Genomic DNA, 19,995 nt, shown 5'->3' with positions numbered 1-19,995 from the left:
TTCAAGGCGAGTCTTAATTTTTATTACCAGCTTTTGCTGCGGTCAAACAATTTTCTTGGGCTGACAGCAGCTGTTTAGCTGTTGAGATGTTCAGAAACTAGAACATTGTTGTGTGATACATAGCGGTTATAACTCATAGTAAGAACCATTAGAGTATTCTTAATATTATAAGGATGGTAGCGTGGGGCTCCCTGCTGTACTGTAAATCCAGACTGTAAATCCAATGAAAAAAGAAGAATAATAATAAACACATCCTTAAAACTTTGCTGCAAAGTTGTATAAATTTATTAGCATGAAAAGTCTTCTGGATTCTCATTTGATTTGATATCGTTGATCTCGATCTATTGTTGCTATAACTATAACAGTGTTTAATATTTATTTATTTTTATTTATTAATTTTATTTTATTTGGGCGGTCCTGTGGCCGTGGCGACACCGGCGCCAGTCTTCACACGGCAGGGCCGGTGTTCAAATCCCACCCAGACTGCCTCTCCGTACGGCTGACTACTTTGCTACGTGTAAATTTAAGTCACAGAAAGCGAGAAATGGCAGACCCTCGAGATTGTAGTGCCAAGGAAGAAGATTTTAGATTTTATTTTATTAAAGTGTTTAATATATTGAACAAAACATTTTGTTCTTATTGACTTTAAATAAGTCGGCTAAAATATTAGCAATTGATTTCACAAAATATGTTTTAATATCAACTCGCAATTATAGCAATACGGCCTGGCCGTTCTTTATGACAAAAAAAAAAACCGCAATTATACATGATTGAGCAAACAAACTTCGTCATTAGCGTTTAATTGAACTTCCAGAGTAAATGAAATAGCGTCGTTTCTGGCGGAAACCCGATTCGTCGTGTTCCGTTCCTCCGACGCACGCTAAACGTTTCTTGCGAATCATAATCGTACCGTACAAAGAGTGTCATTAATGGTAGTTTTACAAGCGTTTTAATTTAACCGCCGTTTTGCTGGGATTTAAATGAAAGATGTGGTTGGTGTTTTTCACCTCCACGATGTGGCAAGCTCATTCGAAGCGAAGATCCACAAAAACAAGGGCCGCCCGAAATGTTAAAAGAGTCAAATTGCTTCAATCATACGCGAGCGGCACGAATAAAAATTTGCTCGAGACGTATATCGCTCAGGGGCAACATCGCCCACAAACATCCCTAATCCAAGGTTGCCGCTTGCATTGTAGCGTTTGTGCGTGTTTGGTTTGTACTTAATCAAAAAGTAGTTAGCTTCAAAGCGGTGACCGAATAAAAACGTCCAAGCGCTACCACATTATGAAGGTGGGCCCTCGTATCCACCATCGCACACCCCGGTACTGGCCGGTGTATCCTAATGAATAAAATTACAGTCGAAATGCAGTCTAGAGAATGCGACGAAAACGTTTGCTGTACCATGATGTTTACGTCCAGCTTCACAGCTCGACTGTTCGTCGATGCACGCACAGAATGTATGGATGCAGCAGCATAATGTGAGTTTCTACTGGGATATACGGAGAAGAAAAACAGCGAAAAAGCGATCTTGGCCGTTCATTTATATGCTAATTATCGTCCCCCGCATCATGCCCGGAAGGCTGGCCCGAAATAGCCGAGACTGTATTGGCATGTTTTCGGCAGGCTTCCGTAAGCGTTTCGTCTGGTGGAATGTGGACTACCTTCGGGAGGCAAAATCCGGTTGGTAAAGTCTAGTGCAAAAGATGCGTTGGAGCCGGAATTGTGCTAATGCCGAGTCCTCCTCCACAATGGCCCGAAGCGTTCGTTTGTTTTTAATGCTTTAATATCGCGTCGGTTATGATTTGGAGCAGCAAATCATCGGTCGCTGCATTCTTTGGAGCGACCCGACAGATGATTGCTCATAGGCAGGCGAACATCAGCCTTCTCTGCATGACAATTACGGACAAAACGGTCTGGATGGTTGGGCTGCGTTTTGTTGAAGCCCTTTTTGATTTGGGATGCAGAGGACTCTGGATGTAATCAGAAGCGGGTTCTGGACAATCGTTGAGCTACACTCAGACAGAAGTTCTACTGGAAGTGTGTGTGTGTGTCTGGTGCCGGTAGCGCAAAGATTGAGTCGAGAAGCGATGGTGTGTGACGAAAATAATTGAAGAAAGGCCGAGAAGCAGCAATTTGGACGAGTCGGATTCTGTTCCAGTAGTCTGGGGTAGAATTTTCGTGCTTAACCTATAGATGATCTTCCTGTGCGCAATTTATTCTCGGATGTTTTTCACATTTAAGAGAACATTAATTATGCTTAAATAGCATTTCATTATTGAAAATATTGACGTTTAAACCATGCGTTGGAACGACCAAAGGTTCAAAAGCTTAAATTAAAATTTAACTAACACTGATACGTTTCATTACATTTTATATAAATTGAAAATAAGTTTTAAAAACATATCAAACAACTACCATGAAGATCCCCAACCAAACCAAATTACGCCTGCAGCTATACAAACTCAAAACATACCCCGTGTGGTCGTCACGAAAGCTCCACCGAAAGCTTTCAAGCAAGCGTCTTTGGAGCATAACTTCACCCCAACAACACCGTCCAACAACAACAGCATTAACGGCAGAAGCTTTGCTCAAGCGGTTGCTTAAGTGCTTGCTCTGTTTTTCTTACACAGCTGCCTTGGTGTTAGCCCTCATGTTGGTCCCCATTTCTCCTTTCCTTTTACGGTAGTTTAAGGCAAGGACATTAGCCATAACTGTGACATCAAGTTTGTACAGCAAAAAAAAAAAACAATTTCCGTTGCAATACGAAACGAAAGGTACAGGGCTCAATTTAACCAAGCCTATCCAGTGGCAGAGCTATTACGAGCAGATGAAAATCCAGCAGAATGTTTTGACTCATCCATAACGTATCGTAGCCTATCGTCGGAGGATCGTCTTCAGCAGTCCGGCCAGAGGTCCAAAGGTCCCGGGAAGAAGCGAAAGATCACTCAACATCGATGGAAGGCTCATTTTTGGGTACATTAGGATAATTGCTATGTTGTGCCATTGTTGCCGCCTGCATGTTTGATTCGGTGGGGGAAATAAAACAGCGGAATTGCGAGGACGAGAGCAGTAGAGGCACTGTGCCTCTAAATCCATCGCATCTCCTCACACCACCGTTCGCCGTTACTTTGCGGTCCTCCGGGGGTGCGTTTCGTCAATCAATCAGGCTCCGGCTGCAGGTTGCCGGAATCGGCCCGTTTTTCTGCGTGCTCTGTTGCTTGATCGTTTTCTTCCCCTAGGATGAATTGTGGTGGTAATCTGCGAAGACTTTTCATCGTTCCTTCACATGGTACAATGTGAGCCAGTTTCGTAGCGTTTGGCAATTTGTTACTATCGCCGTGTCGAATTGGAGCAACTTCCGTTCGGATGTGACCATTGGAGGTTGTTTTTTAATGGAAGATTCTGTAAACTGAAGAAGTAAAGGTGACTGTGACGGTAGAAAATCGGAAATGAATGGGTGTTTAGGAATTCCCGCCTTTTGCCACGGATGTGAGCAGGTGAAACGATTTTTATGTGGCTGTTGTTTTGATGAAGGTATTCCTTGAAGGGATTTTCTTTGCAGAAAAATGAGTATTGAAATGAGCTGTATACTATGGAAAAAGAATGTAATAAATAAACCACATATGTTCAGAAAATGTTTGGAAAACAAAGAATGACTTTAAGATTGGTTTGTGATCTTAGAGATCTGACTGGCTATATGGCTTAGATATTAATTAAATTGGTATTAACAATAAACTAGAAATTAAACCGGTGCGGTCCGGTGGCCGAGGCGACAACGGCTCCGGTCTTCACATGGCAGGACCGGGGTTCAAATCGTATCCAGACCGTCTACCCGTGCGCAGGGCAGACTACTTTGCTACGGGTAGAATCAAGTCACAGAGAGCCAGAAATGGCAGGCTGAGACCTCTCGAGGTTGTAGTGCCAAGAAAGAAGAAGAAGTTATTCATCCCAGTCCAGCCTTTGTGGAGTGAGTTCGGTCTTGCTGGCGTTGGGTTCGGAGGTGGTCGGCGAGTTCAGTATCGTGATTAGCTGAGATCCTGCTATTACGGGATGCAGCTCGCCGATAGCTTCTGAGTTCGGTGCTAGCCTGATCGAGCTTTGGCTATCACTGATGGGGTGCTTGAGGAACACTGTTCGCAGGCAATTGTGTGTACTGTCTAGTTTGCTATTTTGATTATTGTTTCAGCCCAGACCCCATAGACGGAAGGACGATGTCCAAATTCCGACCCGCCGCACCTGAACCCCAAATCCAGCCATCTAATCCATAGAAACAGCAATAGAACCGGATCCAGATAACTAACATTTCCATCATACACCTGTGTATCCGACCTGGATACACACCCCGCAACCACCTCACACTCACAACCGAGCAAGCTAAAAGTAGTACTAAAAATATAAATAAATCAATAAATAAATAAATAAATAAATAAATAAATAAATAAATAAATAAATAAATAAATAAGTATTCAGTTTGACTTCCTTTTCAGGGACAGTCAGTTGAATAAAAATTGATTTAAAATCTATAGCATCAAATGCAATAATGAGATTCGTCGTCATCAGCTTAGTGGATGGAGAGCCTACATTAATTTTAAGCTATTCAGAAGATTGTGGAGATGACTAGATGTATGTAATATGTTGTTCATACGCACGACGTTCTGTGCTACATGTAGTTTAAGTGTTTTAACAGGTCTTCATTGAATTATGTACATATTTGTATAGTATTAACTTTTTAGGATAGTTGAGATAACAAAAACTTCAGCCGAGCTCACGCGGGAAATGGTCTCCAAACCAGCGTGAATCGTATTCGTTTTTGTATTCTAATCTTTACCAATACGATCAGGCTGTCCTTCACAAAAAACGTAACTGAAACTTTTTATGTTTTAATTATTTTTATTTTGGTTAGTTTTTCATACTGAAATAACAAAACTAAAAATCATTTCATGAGCTTTAATGAACCATCCTAATCCTGTTAAGTTCTCAAGTTCAGAGACGTACAGGACCTTCAGACATTTTGGTGGAGTTTAATGAATTAATTCAATTAACGGAAGAAGTGGACTTATATATGATTTTTAGTATCAACAAATTAATAAAAGAAACAATCTTACTTAAAGGTGCACCTGGTGTAGCACTTATCCTTTGTTGGCTTTGTTGTGTAATACTCATGTAGCTACTAGAACATCTGTTATGTTTATTAATCTTAGTTTTTCTGTTATTGTATGACCTTTAGGTAATGCGTCAAAGGATTGTACTGACTGTCCTAATCGAAACTGTAAACATATTGGGTACGGTTTTCATATACGAATATAGTTTTTTTTTTCAATAAAGACGAACTGGCTTTATTGCTACGTATAATGTAATTATTGAAGTAAAGTTATGTAAAGTTATGTTTTTGTCACAAACTTACCATGAATTTATTTGCATTAGAAGTACTATGAACTACTCACTTTATTTTATAATTCTTCCTTTTACAATTAGGTTGATATAATCAGTGACGAAATAATGTTCTAGAAAATGGTCCAATTCATTTATTCCCATTAAAGCCATTTTAGTAGATTTTAGTGGAAACATTAACAGGCGAACCGAAAAAGAAATGTAAAAACTCCAAGCTTTGTGGAAGCAAGCTGCACCGCGCGCTATTCATCCTTCTCTAGCAAGCCCGTTTTGTATGCTAAGCTCCGCCCTCTGAGCACCCATTTCAGCTCGCACATCGTAGCATTGCCGCATACATAACCGACACAGACGAACCGCTTCATTTCAACGTCCGTTTAATGCTGGGGGGTACCAAGGACAACATAATCGACTGGAACTCTCTACGGGGCGAGCGTGTCCTGAACGGAATCCCTCCGACCGTTCAAACCGTTTCAAATGCTACTTCCGTGGCCGGGACAGCCACCCTTTTGCTCTGCGACTGCGGACGGAAGTGACATTTATCGAGCAAACGGACCTACCCATCCATGTACCCGGGACGTGCAGGGTTATCGGGCAGCTGAAAGCGTTTTTCACGGGGGCAGAAGTGGTTTTGTGACAGGTCGAAACGCTGTTACATGGTTTCTGTAGAAAGAGGGACGGGAAGAGGAAGTAGGGGCAATTGGAGGTGGAATGGGTCGTGGGAATGTTGGGCCTTTTGCCCATGCACAATTACTTCTAGGTGGTGTATAATACAGGGCGCCGTGGGTGATGCAAGTAAATTATAATTAGATTATTGAATAGAAATGGTAGTTTTTACAGACGTTTTGAACTTTCGAATCGTTTTGAAGTTTTTAAAGTAGTAGTATGATGAAGTCTGGATGGGATCGAAAGGCTGACTACTTTTCTACGGGTAAAATTAAGTCACAGAAAGCCAGAAATGGCAGGCCGAAACCTTTCGAGGTTGCTGTGCCACAGAAGAAGAAGAAGTATGATGAAGTTGAACCATACTTGTTCTTAAAAGTAATTTCGAGCTTCTTTTTACAGAAAATTGCTTGTGGAGTGATGATGTTTAGTTTTCCCAGAATGGAAAACCATTTATCCGAAGAGGCTACATTTGAGTTATAAATGCTATACAAATGTTAGAAAATGGGTAAAGATCGTAACTGGACCTACAAGTTGATTCTACATATCAACTTATTTTTGGGATTTTGACTAACTATGCTTTCATAGTCAAAACTTAAATACAATAAATGGTGTCTGGTCATCAAAATAAAAATGGATTTTTTTATAAGTTGGAAGGGCTTCTCTTTATACTTTATAACGTTAGAACGTTCTAGTTGTCATATTGAGAAAGCTTTTTTAGTTAGTTTAGTTTAGTTTTAGTTATTTAGTTTGGTGGCCGAGGTGATATCGGCGCCGGTCTTCATACGGCAGGAGCGTGGTTCAAATCAGATCCAGACCCCCTATAGTTCGCTGGGCTGACTACTTTGCTACAGTTTTTGTTTTAGTGTAACGATTTGGTCATTTTTTAGTGATTTTTAAGTGAGACGCCTCGTAGACGTATTGTCAACACAAGGCAATTTATCCCTGCCATTTCACCCCTGCGTTTACCTTATCCCGGGCATACTATTTAGTTAGTTTTTGGAATGATTTTAAGTAGTACAAGTATCAGTAAAAAATTGAAAATACAGCCAAAAAGTGGTTTTATACTAAAGCCCAGCACTCTAAAACCGGTTGTGACAGTTAATCGATGGCGACTGGTAACACATTCCAGCTGAGCTGCCTTCTAGTACTATGGAGTAAATAACAATTCAAGAAAATTAAACATGTCCACCCAGTCGAAATGTAGTGCCAGAGACGAATAATTAGAGTAGAGTCGCACTTACTTTTATAATTTTATGAAACTTATTATAGACCAGAAAAATATACATCATTAATAAATTGAATAATTGTATGAATAGGGCTTACTTAAAAAAGGTTATAAAAATGTCGAAAACTGATCCCATTCTCATCTGGTCCAATTTGTTATTCGCTAGAAAAAAAGTTTGTTTTTCCGACAGTTTTAATTAACCTTATCCCGTCCCGGTTGTATCATGTAAACAATAATTTAAAAAAAGAAATGATACAATACTTCCTGCACCAGTTATCGATCAGTGATCGGTTGTGAAATATGTTTTCCTTTTGCTTTCGGAATTGAACGACCCGTGCCAGTCTTTTACTAATTTAATTGCCAGGCATTTGAAGTGTGGGGCAAACAAACCGTCAAAGGAAGGAAGTGTAAAAGATCTGCTGGAAAGACGTCCACCATTTTGGGCAATTATTTCTGCTCCAAATAGTCATCCGAGCAAGCTGGGAAAGCATCGGAGCAGAGATTTCAATCTCCCTCGCCAGCACCAAACCACATCCATAGCTGCGCTAGTTCAACTTAATTCCCATGGTAAAGGAATCGATCCCCTAGCTGTCGAGAGCCGAGAGCCTCTCGGTAAGGAAAATATGGCGAGCAAGTGAAGTTCGTTATCGGAAGCGAGTGGCACAGGCGGTAGCAGTCGATGGGAAACGGTAGTGGAAAAAGGGTCCGGAAAACAAAACGGCCAATTTATCGAAACAACATTAAAATACGCACGCACATCGGTGAAGAATGGAGTGGGGAAAAGGTGCCAGGATGGGGGGGTGAAGCGATTCGGGCACACGTTGCATGTCCGTTTCTATTTGTTATGCTACGCCTGCGCTGGCGCTGGAACCGAAACCGGAACTTGCCACCGTTGTTGCTTCCCGCACGGTCAAGCAATTTGGGAGTGAAGCAGTCTTCATTGGCTACCGTAGGGCCGTCATACTGTTATCCTGCTTTGGCGAAAAGGTGTACAAAGCGGGGTGTCTTACTCACGCACCCTCGCCGAGCCGATTCTCATCCCTTACGCAATGTGCTCGAGCTGGCAGGGCTCGCAAGATCCAACCCCTCGAATCCGAGACGGCCAGGTGTGACTGGTGCGATCTCTTTTTCACCACCACACAGCACCGCACCAGCGGAGGCTTTCGAACGCTGCGAGGATACCGTGGAGTTGCGTTGCCAGCCCCTGACCACTAGTGCCTGGAATGTGGTTGCGAGCGGGCGCGAAACCGACGACGATCGTAGGGCTCCGCTGTTGGACGTGGTACGTGTGTTTTTCCAGTGCGTTACGAGACGTTGCGTTGCGGTGTTTTGGAACTGTGTTCTGATTCGGTTCTAGGCTGTTTGCATTCCGTGCGAAGATTGTGCGTGACGTTATGAACGCTGCGAAACGTTTTGCGTGTACGTGTGGGAACCGTGGTGTTGTTATGTTATGTGATAAAAATCCTTAAGGTGCGGGATTGAAAGATTTATGGTGCTGACTGTGGTGTTAGGTGGAGTGCATTGGAAAAGCTGTGCTGTGTTAAACTGGAAATCCTGCGGAAAAATGTGCTGTTAGTTAAACTGTCAGTTGGTGTAATAGATCAACAGGAAATCGTCTTCATCCATCCAGTTCATCGTATGCTGTGGTCTTTGGTTAGGTTTTCTTATCGCTTCATCATAAGGTACAGTATGGTTTTGTGCTACCTCACATCTAAATGGGAAGTCAGAATATTATTCAAGAACTTTATGATGAAAGTGTTCTGAAGGATTTGCGTTTGATATGGCTACGTTTGAGGCTTTTTAGCTAAAGCAGAATAATTTTAAATTTTACTGTTATTCGTTTCACGATAGTGTTGGGACAAACTAACTCGGATTTAAAGAGATAAAAAAAACTGAGTATAAATTTCATAAACAACGATAACTAATTAAAGTGTGGCTGTGGGAAATGCATACAGTATAAATCGAGAAGGACACTTTTAGCTAAAAGATTTGCTACCGAATTGTCAAAATAAAAGGAAAGTCAATCCCTTTACTGCAACCTTTTTTATTCAAGATTCGTAGACATCAAAAACCTGTTTTGTGTTGTAGTTTTAATAACTTTGATGCTGAATATTCCTTATCAATATTATGCCTTTTTTGCATTTGTAAGTTCATTAGTAACGTATCACTTAAATTGGGTTTTCAATAAGATCGTTTATAAGCTAGTATTTAAATTGGAACAGGCTCACGAAAATGCACCTCAAATTGATAACATGTGTCATAAGAAAAAACGGGATTTCTTAAATTATTTTAATTTTGTCTTAGTATTTGATGCACATCTGGGATAAAGAAAATATAAAAGTATTATTTGTCTCTTCTTGGTCTACCTACCTCTTAAGGTTCTGAAGCTAGCCTGCCATTGCTGGTTTATTAGACTTAATAACAACCATGTAGATGGATAGTTAATTCTCACAACATTTATCTTTGTGGACACATCTTATACTTTCTCGCACTGGCTCTACAGCATCAAGAGGTCCTATCCTCTCTCTACTTAATTTGTGAGTAACTCATAAAGGACAGTCAGTCCTGCACGTGTGGAAAATAGTGCTTAAAATAGTGCTAATCATTATTTTGTTAAAAATCTTTTCCAAATAGTTTTTTTTAAGTCAAATCCATATGAAGTGCAACATCTTTATGACACTATCTTTCTTTTATTTAATTTTATTCATTAAAGAAGGCCTTATCGTATTGCCTTATATTTGTCATTTCATTTCCATTACAATTCTCTCAACTATATTTTGAGATAACTAAAACAAAACGCTTAAGATGACGCTTTTTTAAGATACGCTGGAGGTATTGAGGAGTAGTTGAAAATCATCTGTCAAGCTATGGATCAATCCCTTTTATTATTTTTAAATATTGCAATAATAAGATCCATTTAGGTCTTCTTCTTTGAAGTGAACAGTTCCCGCTTTTTGCAGCGATTAGGCAATATAATAATTCGACTGACCTTTTTGAGACCCTTTTTCTGTATCGTTGTCATCCTTTCGTGACCGAAGAAGTAAGTTCTTCTCGTCCTGTTTATTTGTCCTTTGTGCAATTTGAATGCGATTTGATCGGATTAACTATTACTGGACCTTAGTTATGTGTAGGGTTTAACCAAGGATAAATTTAAATAGTCATTACGTCATTAGTCAGGAGCCAAACATTTGTCAAAATACGGTCAAGCCTTTCCTATTGGATTAAACAAAACAAAAATTTAGAACTCATGGGTCTTATTCTTAAAAAAACAGTTTAAGATCTTTATTTGAAAGATAAATGCAGAACTATGGTGCATATTATAGACACGGAAGGAAAAGGCAACATTGATTACACAGATATAATTAAATTACTGTTTGAAGGTTCTAAAACGATCTTTACAAAAACTCAAATCATTTAAAACTATTTTCAATTTCAATTTAACTTGAATTGCATATAGATCAACAAGTCTTACTTCAGAAAAAAAATCCAACATCAACAAATCAACCACTGGAGGAGAGCTTCCTTGATCTTTTAAATAGATATCTTTACACGCGTACGTGACGCATTCTTAGAATTGTTTAAATTAAGCACCAAAACAATGACTACGTACCTAATGAGCCCATTATGCTACCCTCGGCTCGGGGCTGACGAGCTGCTGAACAAACTAATATCCTGCTCATGTTCTAATTAAGGTGCGAAGTGGTAGTTCCCCCCCACGCAATAAGCTTCCGTTTCGTCAACCTGCTCTATCTTGAGCACTCTTTTGTGCTGGAAAACTTACTTAAATCTCAGGTGAACGGGGCACACAATCGGATCGTGTCGGCTGGCCAAACACTTTTGGCACACGTATCGTTATCTGAATCGTCGATCTGACGCGATAATGTTTCATGCGTTGACGCCGTTCCGTTGGTGGGCGTTATTCCTTTGGGTTGGGCTTTTCGGGTTGGAAATACATCATCATCGCTGCAGAGCGCACATTTATTCGGTACGCGCTCTAAAACGGTTCAGCGTACGAAAATAGTGGCCGGTCGAAAGCGGTGGTCCCCCGCTCACAGGTGAATGTATTCACCTCGCGCGATGAATAAAATATGAAATTATCTTAATTAAAATAATTTTACTGCGTCCAAACGCACCCCCTTAACGTAAGATTTTTGATGGGGTGGGTGATTGTTTGCTGTGAAGTTGAACCATTCATCGCTGCCGAAAATGTCACACCTAGCGCAGTTGGCGCTTTCCGTTCAGCCATTCACTGCTCGCGCAATTGAAGCGTTGGTAAGCGCGGTCGAAAGCGATACGATAATATCTTTCGGCTAGCGTGCAAATCGGCCGTTACATTTAAATGTCTTCACGAGGCGCTCACACTTTGTAAAAGGCTCTTCCTGCCTTGTCGTTTAAATGTTCCGTGATCGTGATTGGGAAATGGGCACCCGAGTTCAGTATGCCAGGATTGTTTTTGTTGCTCTTCCTTCCATTAATCGTAACACACGGGGATACCGGTCCTTTCGCGTGGGGGGTCAGACTGTTCACTTACGGTGCGGTGGAAAACCCGGCAAACGGGGAAAATGCTCGATTTTATCGAATCAAGAAATCACGATTTTAACACTTTTCGAGCGCCGGCCTGAGTGGAACTGAACATTTACTTACCGACGACGACCGGCATTTAAGGGAGGGTTTTCTTATTCTTCCGTGCAGAACGGCATGCTCGTCGGTGTCGGTATCCTTGTTACTCCGTGTAAAGTGGCGCGAGTGCTGCTGGGAGTTAAAAGCCCTTCATTATTACGGTGCTTTAGTTCGCGGTCGAAAATTGCTCTTTTGAGCTTTGAGGGTTTTGTGCAGGGCATGAAAGGACATAAGTGGAAGAAGTGATGGAGTAGGAGGAAAAAAAGGAATCAAGAACCGAAACGACTGTCGTCAACAAAGCTGGACAAAACTTTTGTTGCGATGGTGTCTCGCAAGCACCGTGCAATGGTTCAAACCAGTGTCCAAAAAAAAAACCCTCAAACCTTCCCCCCCGAAAGCCCAGCCGCCTGCACAGCGCAAACAAAAATCGTCCAAAATCGTCTGAAGTCAAAACACAAATTTGCATAATTACGTACGTGTAAACTACACTTGTATTATGCTAATCCGGTGGTTTATAACTTTCGCATGCGCTCGCCACGAACGCAAACCGGAGCCAGCGGAGCGTCATTTCGTGCGCCGAAAATCATCAACTGGCCGCCGGTGGCCAGGGCGCTGTCGGGCATGCAAAACAGCACGGTCCCGAATTATGGTCCGGAAAATCGGCCTCCGACTGGCCAACACCGTCCTTGACCAGCTTTATCTGTTTCGCGGCGGTCGCGTTCCGAAAATTGACGCAGGCAGAAGCGCCACAAGGTACGTCTGCGCGATTTTTCGTGCGTGTCGAAACGGAGCGGGACACGCACGCAGCAAGATCGTAAACTATCTAGAAAATTGGGCTCCCGATTTCGCTTCCTTTCGGCTTTGGGGTGGCGAAGTGGCCGGCGAGTGAGATGGGAGAGCGAGGCTCAACGAAATCCCACCGAGAAAACCGTACCGTTCGCGTTCGACCAATTAGTTTGCTCATTAGCATCCGGGGGACATTATCTGGTCTTTGGTTCACATCGCGCTAACGCTGCTTACAGTGTTACAGTTGGTGACGCTTTCTGGGTGGTGGATCGATCGAAATTGATTGGAGCGTTGACGATATTGGGTCAGCTTGTGTTTCTGTTGTAGTTGCGGAAAAAGGTGCGGAGAACGCGTAGATGGCGCTTTAGGGATACTTTAATTGTTAGCTACAAATTGATATGATTATATAGAGAGCAGCTGAGTTTGAGCAAGGTGAAAGGAATGGGCTGACATTAATTAAAAAATCTATAAAACGGTGAACTTTATTGTAACTCACTAAAGACAATGAAGTAAAGTACAGACTTTTAATGGAAAAACGTCATTAAACAAAATCAAAGCATATGAACGCCCCAATATGCTCTGTTCTATCCAATTCGTCAGTGCAAGGCGCCAATACAGAAAGTCTTTAGAGAAAAAAGGTGAACTTACCTCCGTAAATCATTGAAAAATATTGAGCTCCAAATATTTATGACTGCCCTTTTAATTGTGCCACGAGCCAACAAAATGAGAGCAAAACCGATGACTGAATAGGACAATCGTAAGGATTTACTATTTGGGCGATATTTCCCATTTTCAATAATGCCACTTGTCGCGGAGGACAATCGTTTATCATAAAAGTTTATCCATCTACTCCATCTGGTCCCTGCCAGTTATCATTTCTCCATCTCACAGAAGCTCACTTCCTTTCGCTTCCATCTGTAGGGAACGGAAGCTCATTTAGATGGCAGCGCCTGATTTTCCGTCTGCTTCGCCTATCAATTTTCGCCTAACGATCTTCACACATCGACAAAACGCAGCTCACAAGCTCATGTGATGGAGCATGTCTCCGTCGAGAAATTCCCCCTGCCAAGCCCGGTAACAAACGACCGGTAGCACCTATCGTCCTGTGTGTTCCATCTCATCAAGGTACGAGCGCTGTTCCTAAGCAACGGTGGCACCAGGAACCCGACCAGCTCAACAATGATGGTCTAAGCTTAATCTGACCAGCATCCAGGGTGCGATACGATCGCCGGAACGCTTCCGATGAAAAATGTGGCTATGTAAATTTTCAACAAATAGTTATTATCTATTAATGAGCCGTTGACTGCCGGTGTTCATGGTTCGTGCAGGTCGGACCTTCTGCTTTGATTGCACAAAATAGGTTCGTTTCGGTGAAGCCGACTAGCGAAGCGGTAGAAAGGATGGGCTAGAAAAAGGAGGCAAAACATGGAACATCAGAAGCCTTGGTTTGATGGCAGCTTTCAGATGGTTCGGTTCGAAACTGTCTTGTCACTCGCTCCCGGTCGGCCGGGGGTCTGTTAACGATGTCCGATCGAGATCAGTGCAGAGACTGAGAGTAAGAGAGAGAGAGAGAGCTGGACAGGACGGGGGCGCCAATAAAATTTAGATAAATTTTTATGCGCCTCCAAATTTATTGATTTGGGGAAACAACATGTCAGTCCGTAAAAGATTATGACTTCACTGGAAATTTATATCAATTAAGGTAGCTTGCGCACACGGCTCATCCATGTTTTTTGTTCTGTTTTCTCTCGTCCTCTGCTTGTCCGGCATCCTCAAGAAAAACGGTAGTACGAGAAGCGTATGTTATCGTCCTGGAATCTGTCTTTCGTCAAATTAACGAAATACTAAAGAATGTGTTTTTCGTACGATTTGGTGCGCTTCTGGATTAATCCCACCGTGTGGTTGGCCCTGTTGCTGCTCAGTGCGTTAATTCTTGAATCGCTGTTGCACGGTACTTTTTGTTTGGCAAATGGCAACAACATCACACTGGATCGCTTCAATCGCGAGCATCGCACGGAAGACTCCGAACGGGGAAGGAAACCGTCAATTAGGTTTGCCCCATCAATGCTTACCATGCGTATCCCAAAGGTTCTGCATAATCAACGTTCGATCAGACGGATGAAACGGTCTCTTCGAGGATGGAGAGCGATCTTGGACGTGTCATATTTTTCCTCCCATCGAGCGAACTCTACCAGTGCTTCCAGGCGGAAGGAGGGATTTGTTCGATCGCATGAACACCATGCAAAACAAGTGCTGTCGGTTCCGTGTGCCGTTACACAGTCGGATCGTCCCCGAGGGGAAGATATTATCATAAACTAACCGGTGCTGCGTAGACCCCCCCGGGGGGCAGAACATGTCCACGCCGTGTTGGGTCCTCGTCAGGGCGTACCCGGGCGCCCGGTGGTCATTATAAAGTTTGGAGACAAATTTTTTGGCCATCTCTCACCCGGCCAGCTTTCGGCGGATGGGGAAAACAGGGGATCATTTCGCGATTCGGTGGCCTTCTGGAGTTGAAGCGCAGAGCTCACGCTGGTGATGGTCAGCCGGAATGTTGCGATTTGCTGCTGATGGTGATCGTGTAAATTTCAACCAGCAACTGCTGCCCCGTGAACGTTGTGTGATCGTTTGAATGGGTTTCAATGGTGCGTTTAAATTGGTTAGTTTTCATTCAAGAAGCTCGTCGATAGCTGTTGTTGTGCTTCTGGTAGATCGGTTCGGAATTGAGTGGTAAGAAGAGAGGAGACAACAAATCTCAAAACATTGTTTCTGGCGTTTCTGACGATGCGACAGGTTGTGATTCTCGCACGGGAAACCGTGGTACGGCGATGCGATCGGGATAAACGCAGCTAATGAATTGAATGTGATGAAATCAGATAAGCGTGACTGGGTTCGCGAGATCTCTCATCCCTCTCCCTCCCCCCTCTCCATCCGAAACGAGTCAGGAAGTCAGGATTCGTACGGGGCAAGGTTGTGCAGTGAACCTGACGCGAGTGATGGAAACGTTTACAGGTATGGAGGGGGGGGGGGGGGAAGAGTGTCTCTGGGCTGGTACGTTGGTTGTAATGAAGGTAGTTTACGTCGATCCGTCTCGAATGGCGCTTCAAACTCTGAAATGTCTCGAGTGCGTCCCCGAAAAACCAGAGCGTCCCGGGTGCTGTAAAACAGGATACCATTAAATTATACTGCCGATCGTCGGGCCGGATAAGCGGAGGGCTCGGGAAGCTATGACTTAAGGGTTGTGGGAATCGTGCATACATGAGAGCGAATGCAGTAGCCTGAAGTAATGTGACGCTCAGTGTCAAAGAACAGCAATTAGATAAGGAATGGTTGGAAAAGTTGATGAGGATTTATTAATTTGAGCAATATAGTATTAGGAAATATGGTAGCAATGCATTTATTGATACAAATTCTAAGCTCTAGTTGAGATGTATCGGCTACTTAATATTAGAGTCCAATATATGGTTATTTATTACCTCTAAATTACCTAAGAAGTGAATCCAATTAAAATCCAAAAATTTTGATCATCTTTTGTTAATTTATCACTTACATTAAAACCTTCCAAATTCACAGATATCTGAACTCCTTTTTTAACTGAATTTGGTCAAGGATTTGAGTTAATTACACATCGTTTCAAAACATCTCCCAAAGGGCAAACTAAAAACAAGAAATTTGAGCTAACGAATAAATTTTAAACCTTATCATCTATCCGATCAGCTGTGCATGTGCCTGAGTTGATAAAAAAAAAAACAAACATTCCCATAACACCGTCGCATACATCGCAGCAGCGTGAAGCATTTTTGCAGCTATAAAGCAATCAAGCAACAACTCCATTCGGTTGATTTTAGCGTTTTACGATGCGCTCGGCATACACCGGGCGAACCGATATCCCCCCATATCGCCTCACGCTAATCCCTGTATCGCTGTGCCCGTGTATTATTCGGCAACGGCAACCCGAAACGACCGAACGAAGAGTGTTCCCGCTAGTGACGATTAATTAAAAGACAGCCATCACGCGTCGATCCACCGTAGGTTCGTAGGCGTACCGTCTCCGTAATGAGGTGCATCGAGGACTACCGTTTCAAGGAATGGGTAAACAAATTACTTCAACCCACTCACCCACCCTAACGGCCTCTAGTGCAAGCGCTGCGTTCGACAATCGAGCCGTTAGCTGAACGCCTCCCGGGACCGTTTCGTAGTCCGTTTTTGGAAGCGAAGTTCGTTTTAACGCCACACACGTGAAGTGCGTTTTTCGCGAAAGGTCGTGTCGCGCACGGTGCGTAAGGGGCAGCATTAATCGGGAGCGCATATCGCAAACGCAAAACAAGTGTTTATTACAAATCACTCTTTGAATACATTAATATTTATAAAGACCCCCGTGCGTTGCGTATCGGGTCTCAGGGCAGGTGCGTCTCGGGCAGAACCTGACACGCCAGCGCCAGTCAGCAGTGTATGGTGAGAACGGCTTTTTTCAAGCCATCGGTAGAGAGACGGCAGGCAGGTAACCTTATGATGGTCATCCGCTCTGGTGGCATCACATTATGAGACTGGCCGAGCGACCGGTGCTGTGTACTGAGTGGTTTCCCACAGAGCCCGCAGTCGCGACCACGGGAAGATAGATTCGCGCATTTCCATCGCGAAACCGTCGTCGGGTCGAGCTCAGACGGTTGGCTTAGGTCCTTATTTATCGGCGAAAAGAGCAAACAGTATGTGATATGCGGTGCAACATGCACACACACACATAGGCCGCGCGCGTATCGCGCCACGGTTTGTGCCAGTGTGTCGGCAGCCATTAGGGGTAGCTCATGTCGTTGTCGCGGTGGCGTAGTCTTGGACGCACTCCGTCTGTGCATTTATCGGGCGAAACCCATCGTGCCCCGGTGTCGCGTGAGAAGTGATCCTGTCAATCGCCGACGCGATGGCGACCGTTCAGTTGGGCAAGATCGTGGCAATTAGATTGCAACGGTGTAATTGATTAAAAACAGATTCATGCTGCTGGAAGGTCGGGTGGAAGAGGAGGAAAGTAGTTGGGGTAGGGTTAGCTGGGTAAGAGGAAATGTGTTGCCTTATTCGGGATGACAGCTTAGCACGGCGTGCGTGCGTTTTCGATACATACGATATTGCGTATGTAAAGAATGTGTAGCATACGAGCATGGTTAATGTAAATGGTGTTTGTTCAATGAACTAGAACCATACTCTTGACTATTTCATTGCTTTGCTTAAGCTGTTAAGAGGTGGAATTAAAAGTAAAACTATACATTTGAGTGAATATGTTTCACTCGGTAGCCAAAGACATTTATCGAAATACAAATCGTTATTTATATGAACCCTTATCATCGCAGAGATTCTAAATTAAAATTTGAAGGGTTTTAGGATAATATATTTTGACATAAAAAGAACTGTCCAAAGACTAACCCAAATCAAATTTACACTTAGGAACGAAATTTAATTTATATTTTGTTAATTTGAAATGAAGGAAAATTTCATAGTTTACTACTGAGCCGGTGGCGGATGCGATAATCCATTTTCAGATCGCCTCCCCGTACGTAGAGCTGACTACTTTGCTACGGGTAGAATCAAGCCACAGATAGCCAGAAATGGCAGGCGGAGACCTCTCGAGGTTGTATAGTGCCAAGGAAGAAGAAGAAGAAGTGTAAAGCAAGGTCCTGCAGAGATTTGAATTTGCCAATTTTACCAATTATCATGTTTTGAGATTGTCTAATAAGATATCACTGGTTGTGCTATTTCGTTAACTATTAAAAATTTAAAAGTACCACCAGGCCTCCTCTTAAAGTAGCAATACGACCAGTTCCTCATAAACAAAAAAAAAAAATAAGGCAAACGAGCACATTTAGACAATCTATACATGAGTATCTATTATATTAACATGTTTTTTTAATTTAAATGAAATCCCTCTAATAGCCTATTTTTGCTCTTTTCTACCATCATGAAAAGAGCTTATCTTCAATGGTTTTTGGGTCAAACATTCGAGAAGGAATACAATTTAAGAGTGTGTTGATAAGCCAGCTCAATATGTGTGACTTCGTTTAGATAGAAATCATTAGGCTAAAACGTAGCTTTATTGGCCACTGTCATTATTCATGGCGGACAATAAACTAAAATTGAATTAAGCCACCCAGGTACCATTAAATGATCTCTATTCGAGTGTAGACGGTAGGCTGGTGGCTTAAAACAATTTCCATGCCACAAACATTAGATCCTTGGAAACTGGAAACATTTTATGCTTCTGTGGTAATTTGCTGCGCCACGAAACGGCCGAGCTGTTGCGATTGCGTAGAAAATGATATCAAATTGTGTTCTCGAGCCTTAGTCCGCGTTTCCGCTTCTTGGAGCACTCTTTAAAACCATCAAGGTTTATTTTTTTAATGTCATTGTAATAAAGCAAAAGGGACTTGGTAACAATCCTGTTTTTTTTCTTTCTTCGCTTCAATCACTTCACTGCCGGCCGTCCCATTAGATGTGCTTATAATAATTTAATTTATGTTTCTTTTTGTTTCCTTTTTGTTTTAATAACATTAAAGGATAATTAAACCGAATAACAAGCCCAGTACATAAACGGTTCTCGTTTGCTTTGGCGCTGCGTTTAGTTGGTCTTCTAGCTCGTACACGCGGCGGCGGAACATCGATGCCCGCCGATTGGAAACTGCGTGGTACAGTCTCTTTGTTGACGGTGGTTCCTGGGACACTCGGCGAAGAACATGGTCCAAGAATGAAGTGTTACCATCGTGATTAGTCCGAAAAGTTTGTTTCTGATTTCTTGCCCCCTACCTACCCCGTTCACTTCGTATTGTCCGCGCGGTGTCGTCTTTGGCTGTGGTCATTCAGTTTCCTTGTTTTGTGTGTTTGTTTTATCGTCACCGAGAAGTGATGCGATGCAGGAAGATCTCGCCCTTCCTTGCGGCGTTCGGCGGTGTTCGTCGAGGTCGCGGCCGGAATCGGAAAACAGATAAACATTTACGATTTCTTACGCATTTATATCATTTTATACTGGGATCTCCATTTTCTGTCGCTGTCGGGACCACATCCTCCGGTGTGGTTGCCGAGGTTGACGTTTCTGGACCCGGGCCCGGGTCCGGTTGGGTCGGGTTCGACTGCTGGGTGCAGAAGTTTAATTGTTTTTCCGTCTCCTTGCTCTGGCGTTGTCTGTGGCCAGTTTATTTTCATTCATAAAATTTATGTTTTGTCCCTGCCCGGGATGGACCAGTGTCGCGGTAGTCGTTGAACGCCATCCATCGTTGTTTCGCTTGATTTGTTTGGAACGAACCGGGACACTTGTTCGCTGGTGTGCTGTT

General features: G+C 42.9%; 1 protein-coding gene across 2 annotated transcripts in view; it reads left to right on the top strand.

Annotated features, from left to right (window-relative positions):
* Nucleotides 1-8,505: 8,505 nt before the first annotated feature.
* LOC118509252 (paired box pox-neuro protein) overlaps nucleotides 8,506-19,995 on the top strand; it is a 43,807-nt gene continuing 32,317 nt past the window's right edge. For both annotated transcript variants that reach the window (XM_036049587.1, XM_036049586.1), the window contains exon 1: nucleotides 8,506-8,961. In XM_036049587.1, the coding sequence (XP_035905480.1) occupies nucleotides 8,918-8,961 (44 nt within the window). In that variant the 5' untranslated portion in view covers nucleotides 8,506-8,917. The remainder of the gene's footprint in view (nucleotides 8,962-19,995) is intronic.

This window comes from Anopheles stephensi, chromosome 3, assembly GCF_013141755.1.
Source record: "Anopheles stephensi strain Indian chromosome 3, UCI_ANSTEP_V1.0, whole genome shotgun sequence".
Lineage (NCBI taxonomy): Eukaryota > Metazoa > Arthropoda > Insecta > Diptera > Culicidae > Anopheles > Anopheles stephensi.
This window is presented reverse-complemented; position numbering and strand designations above follow the sequence as displayed.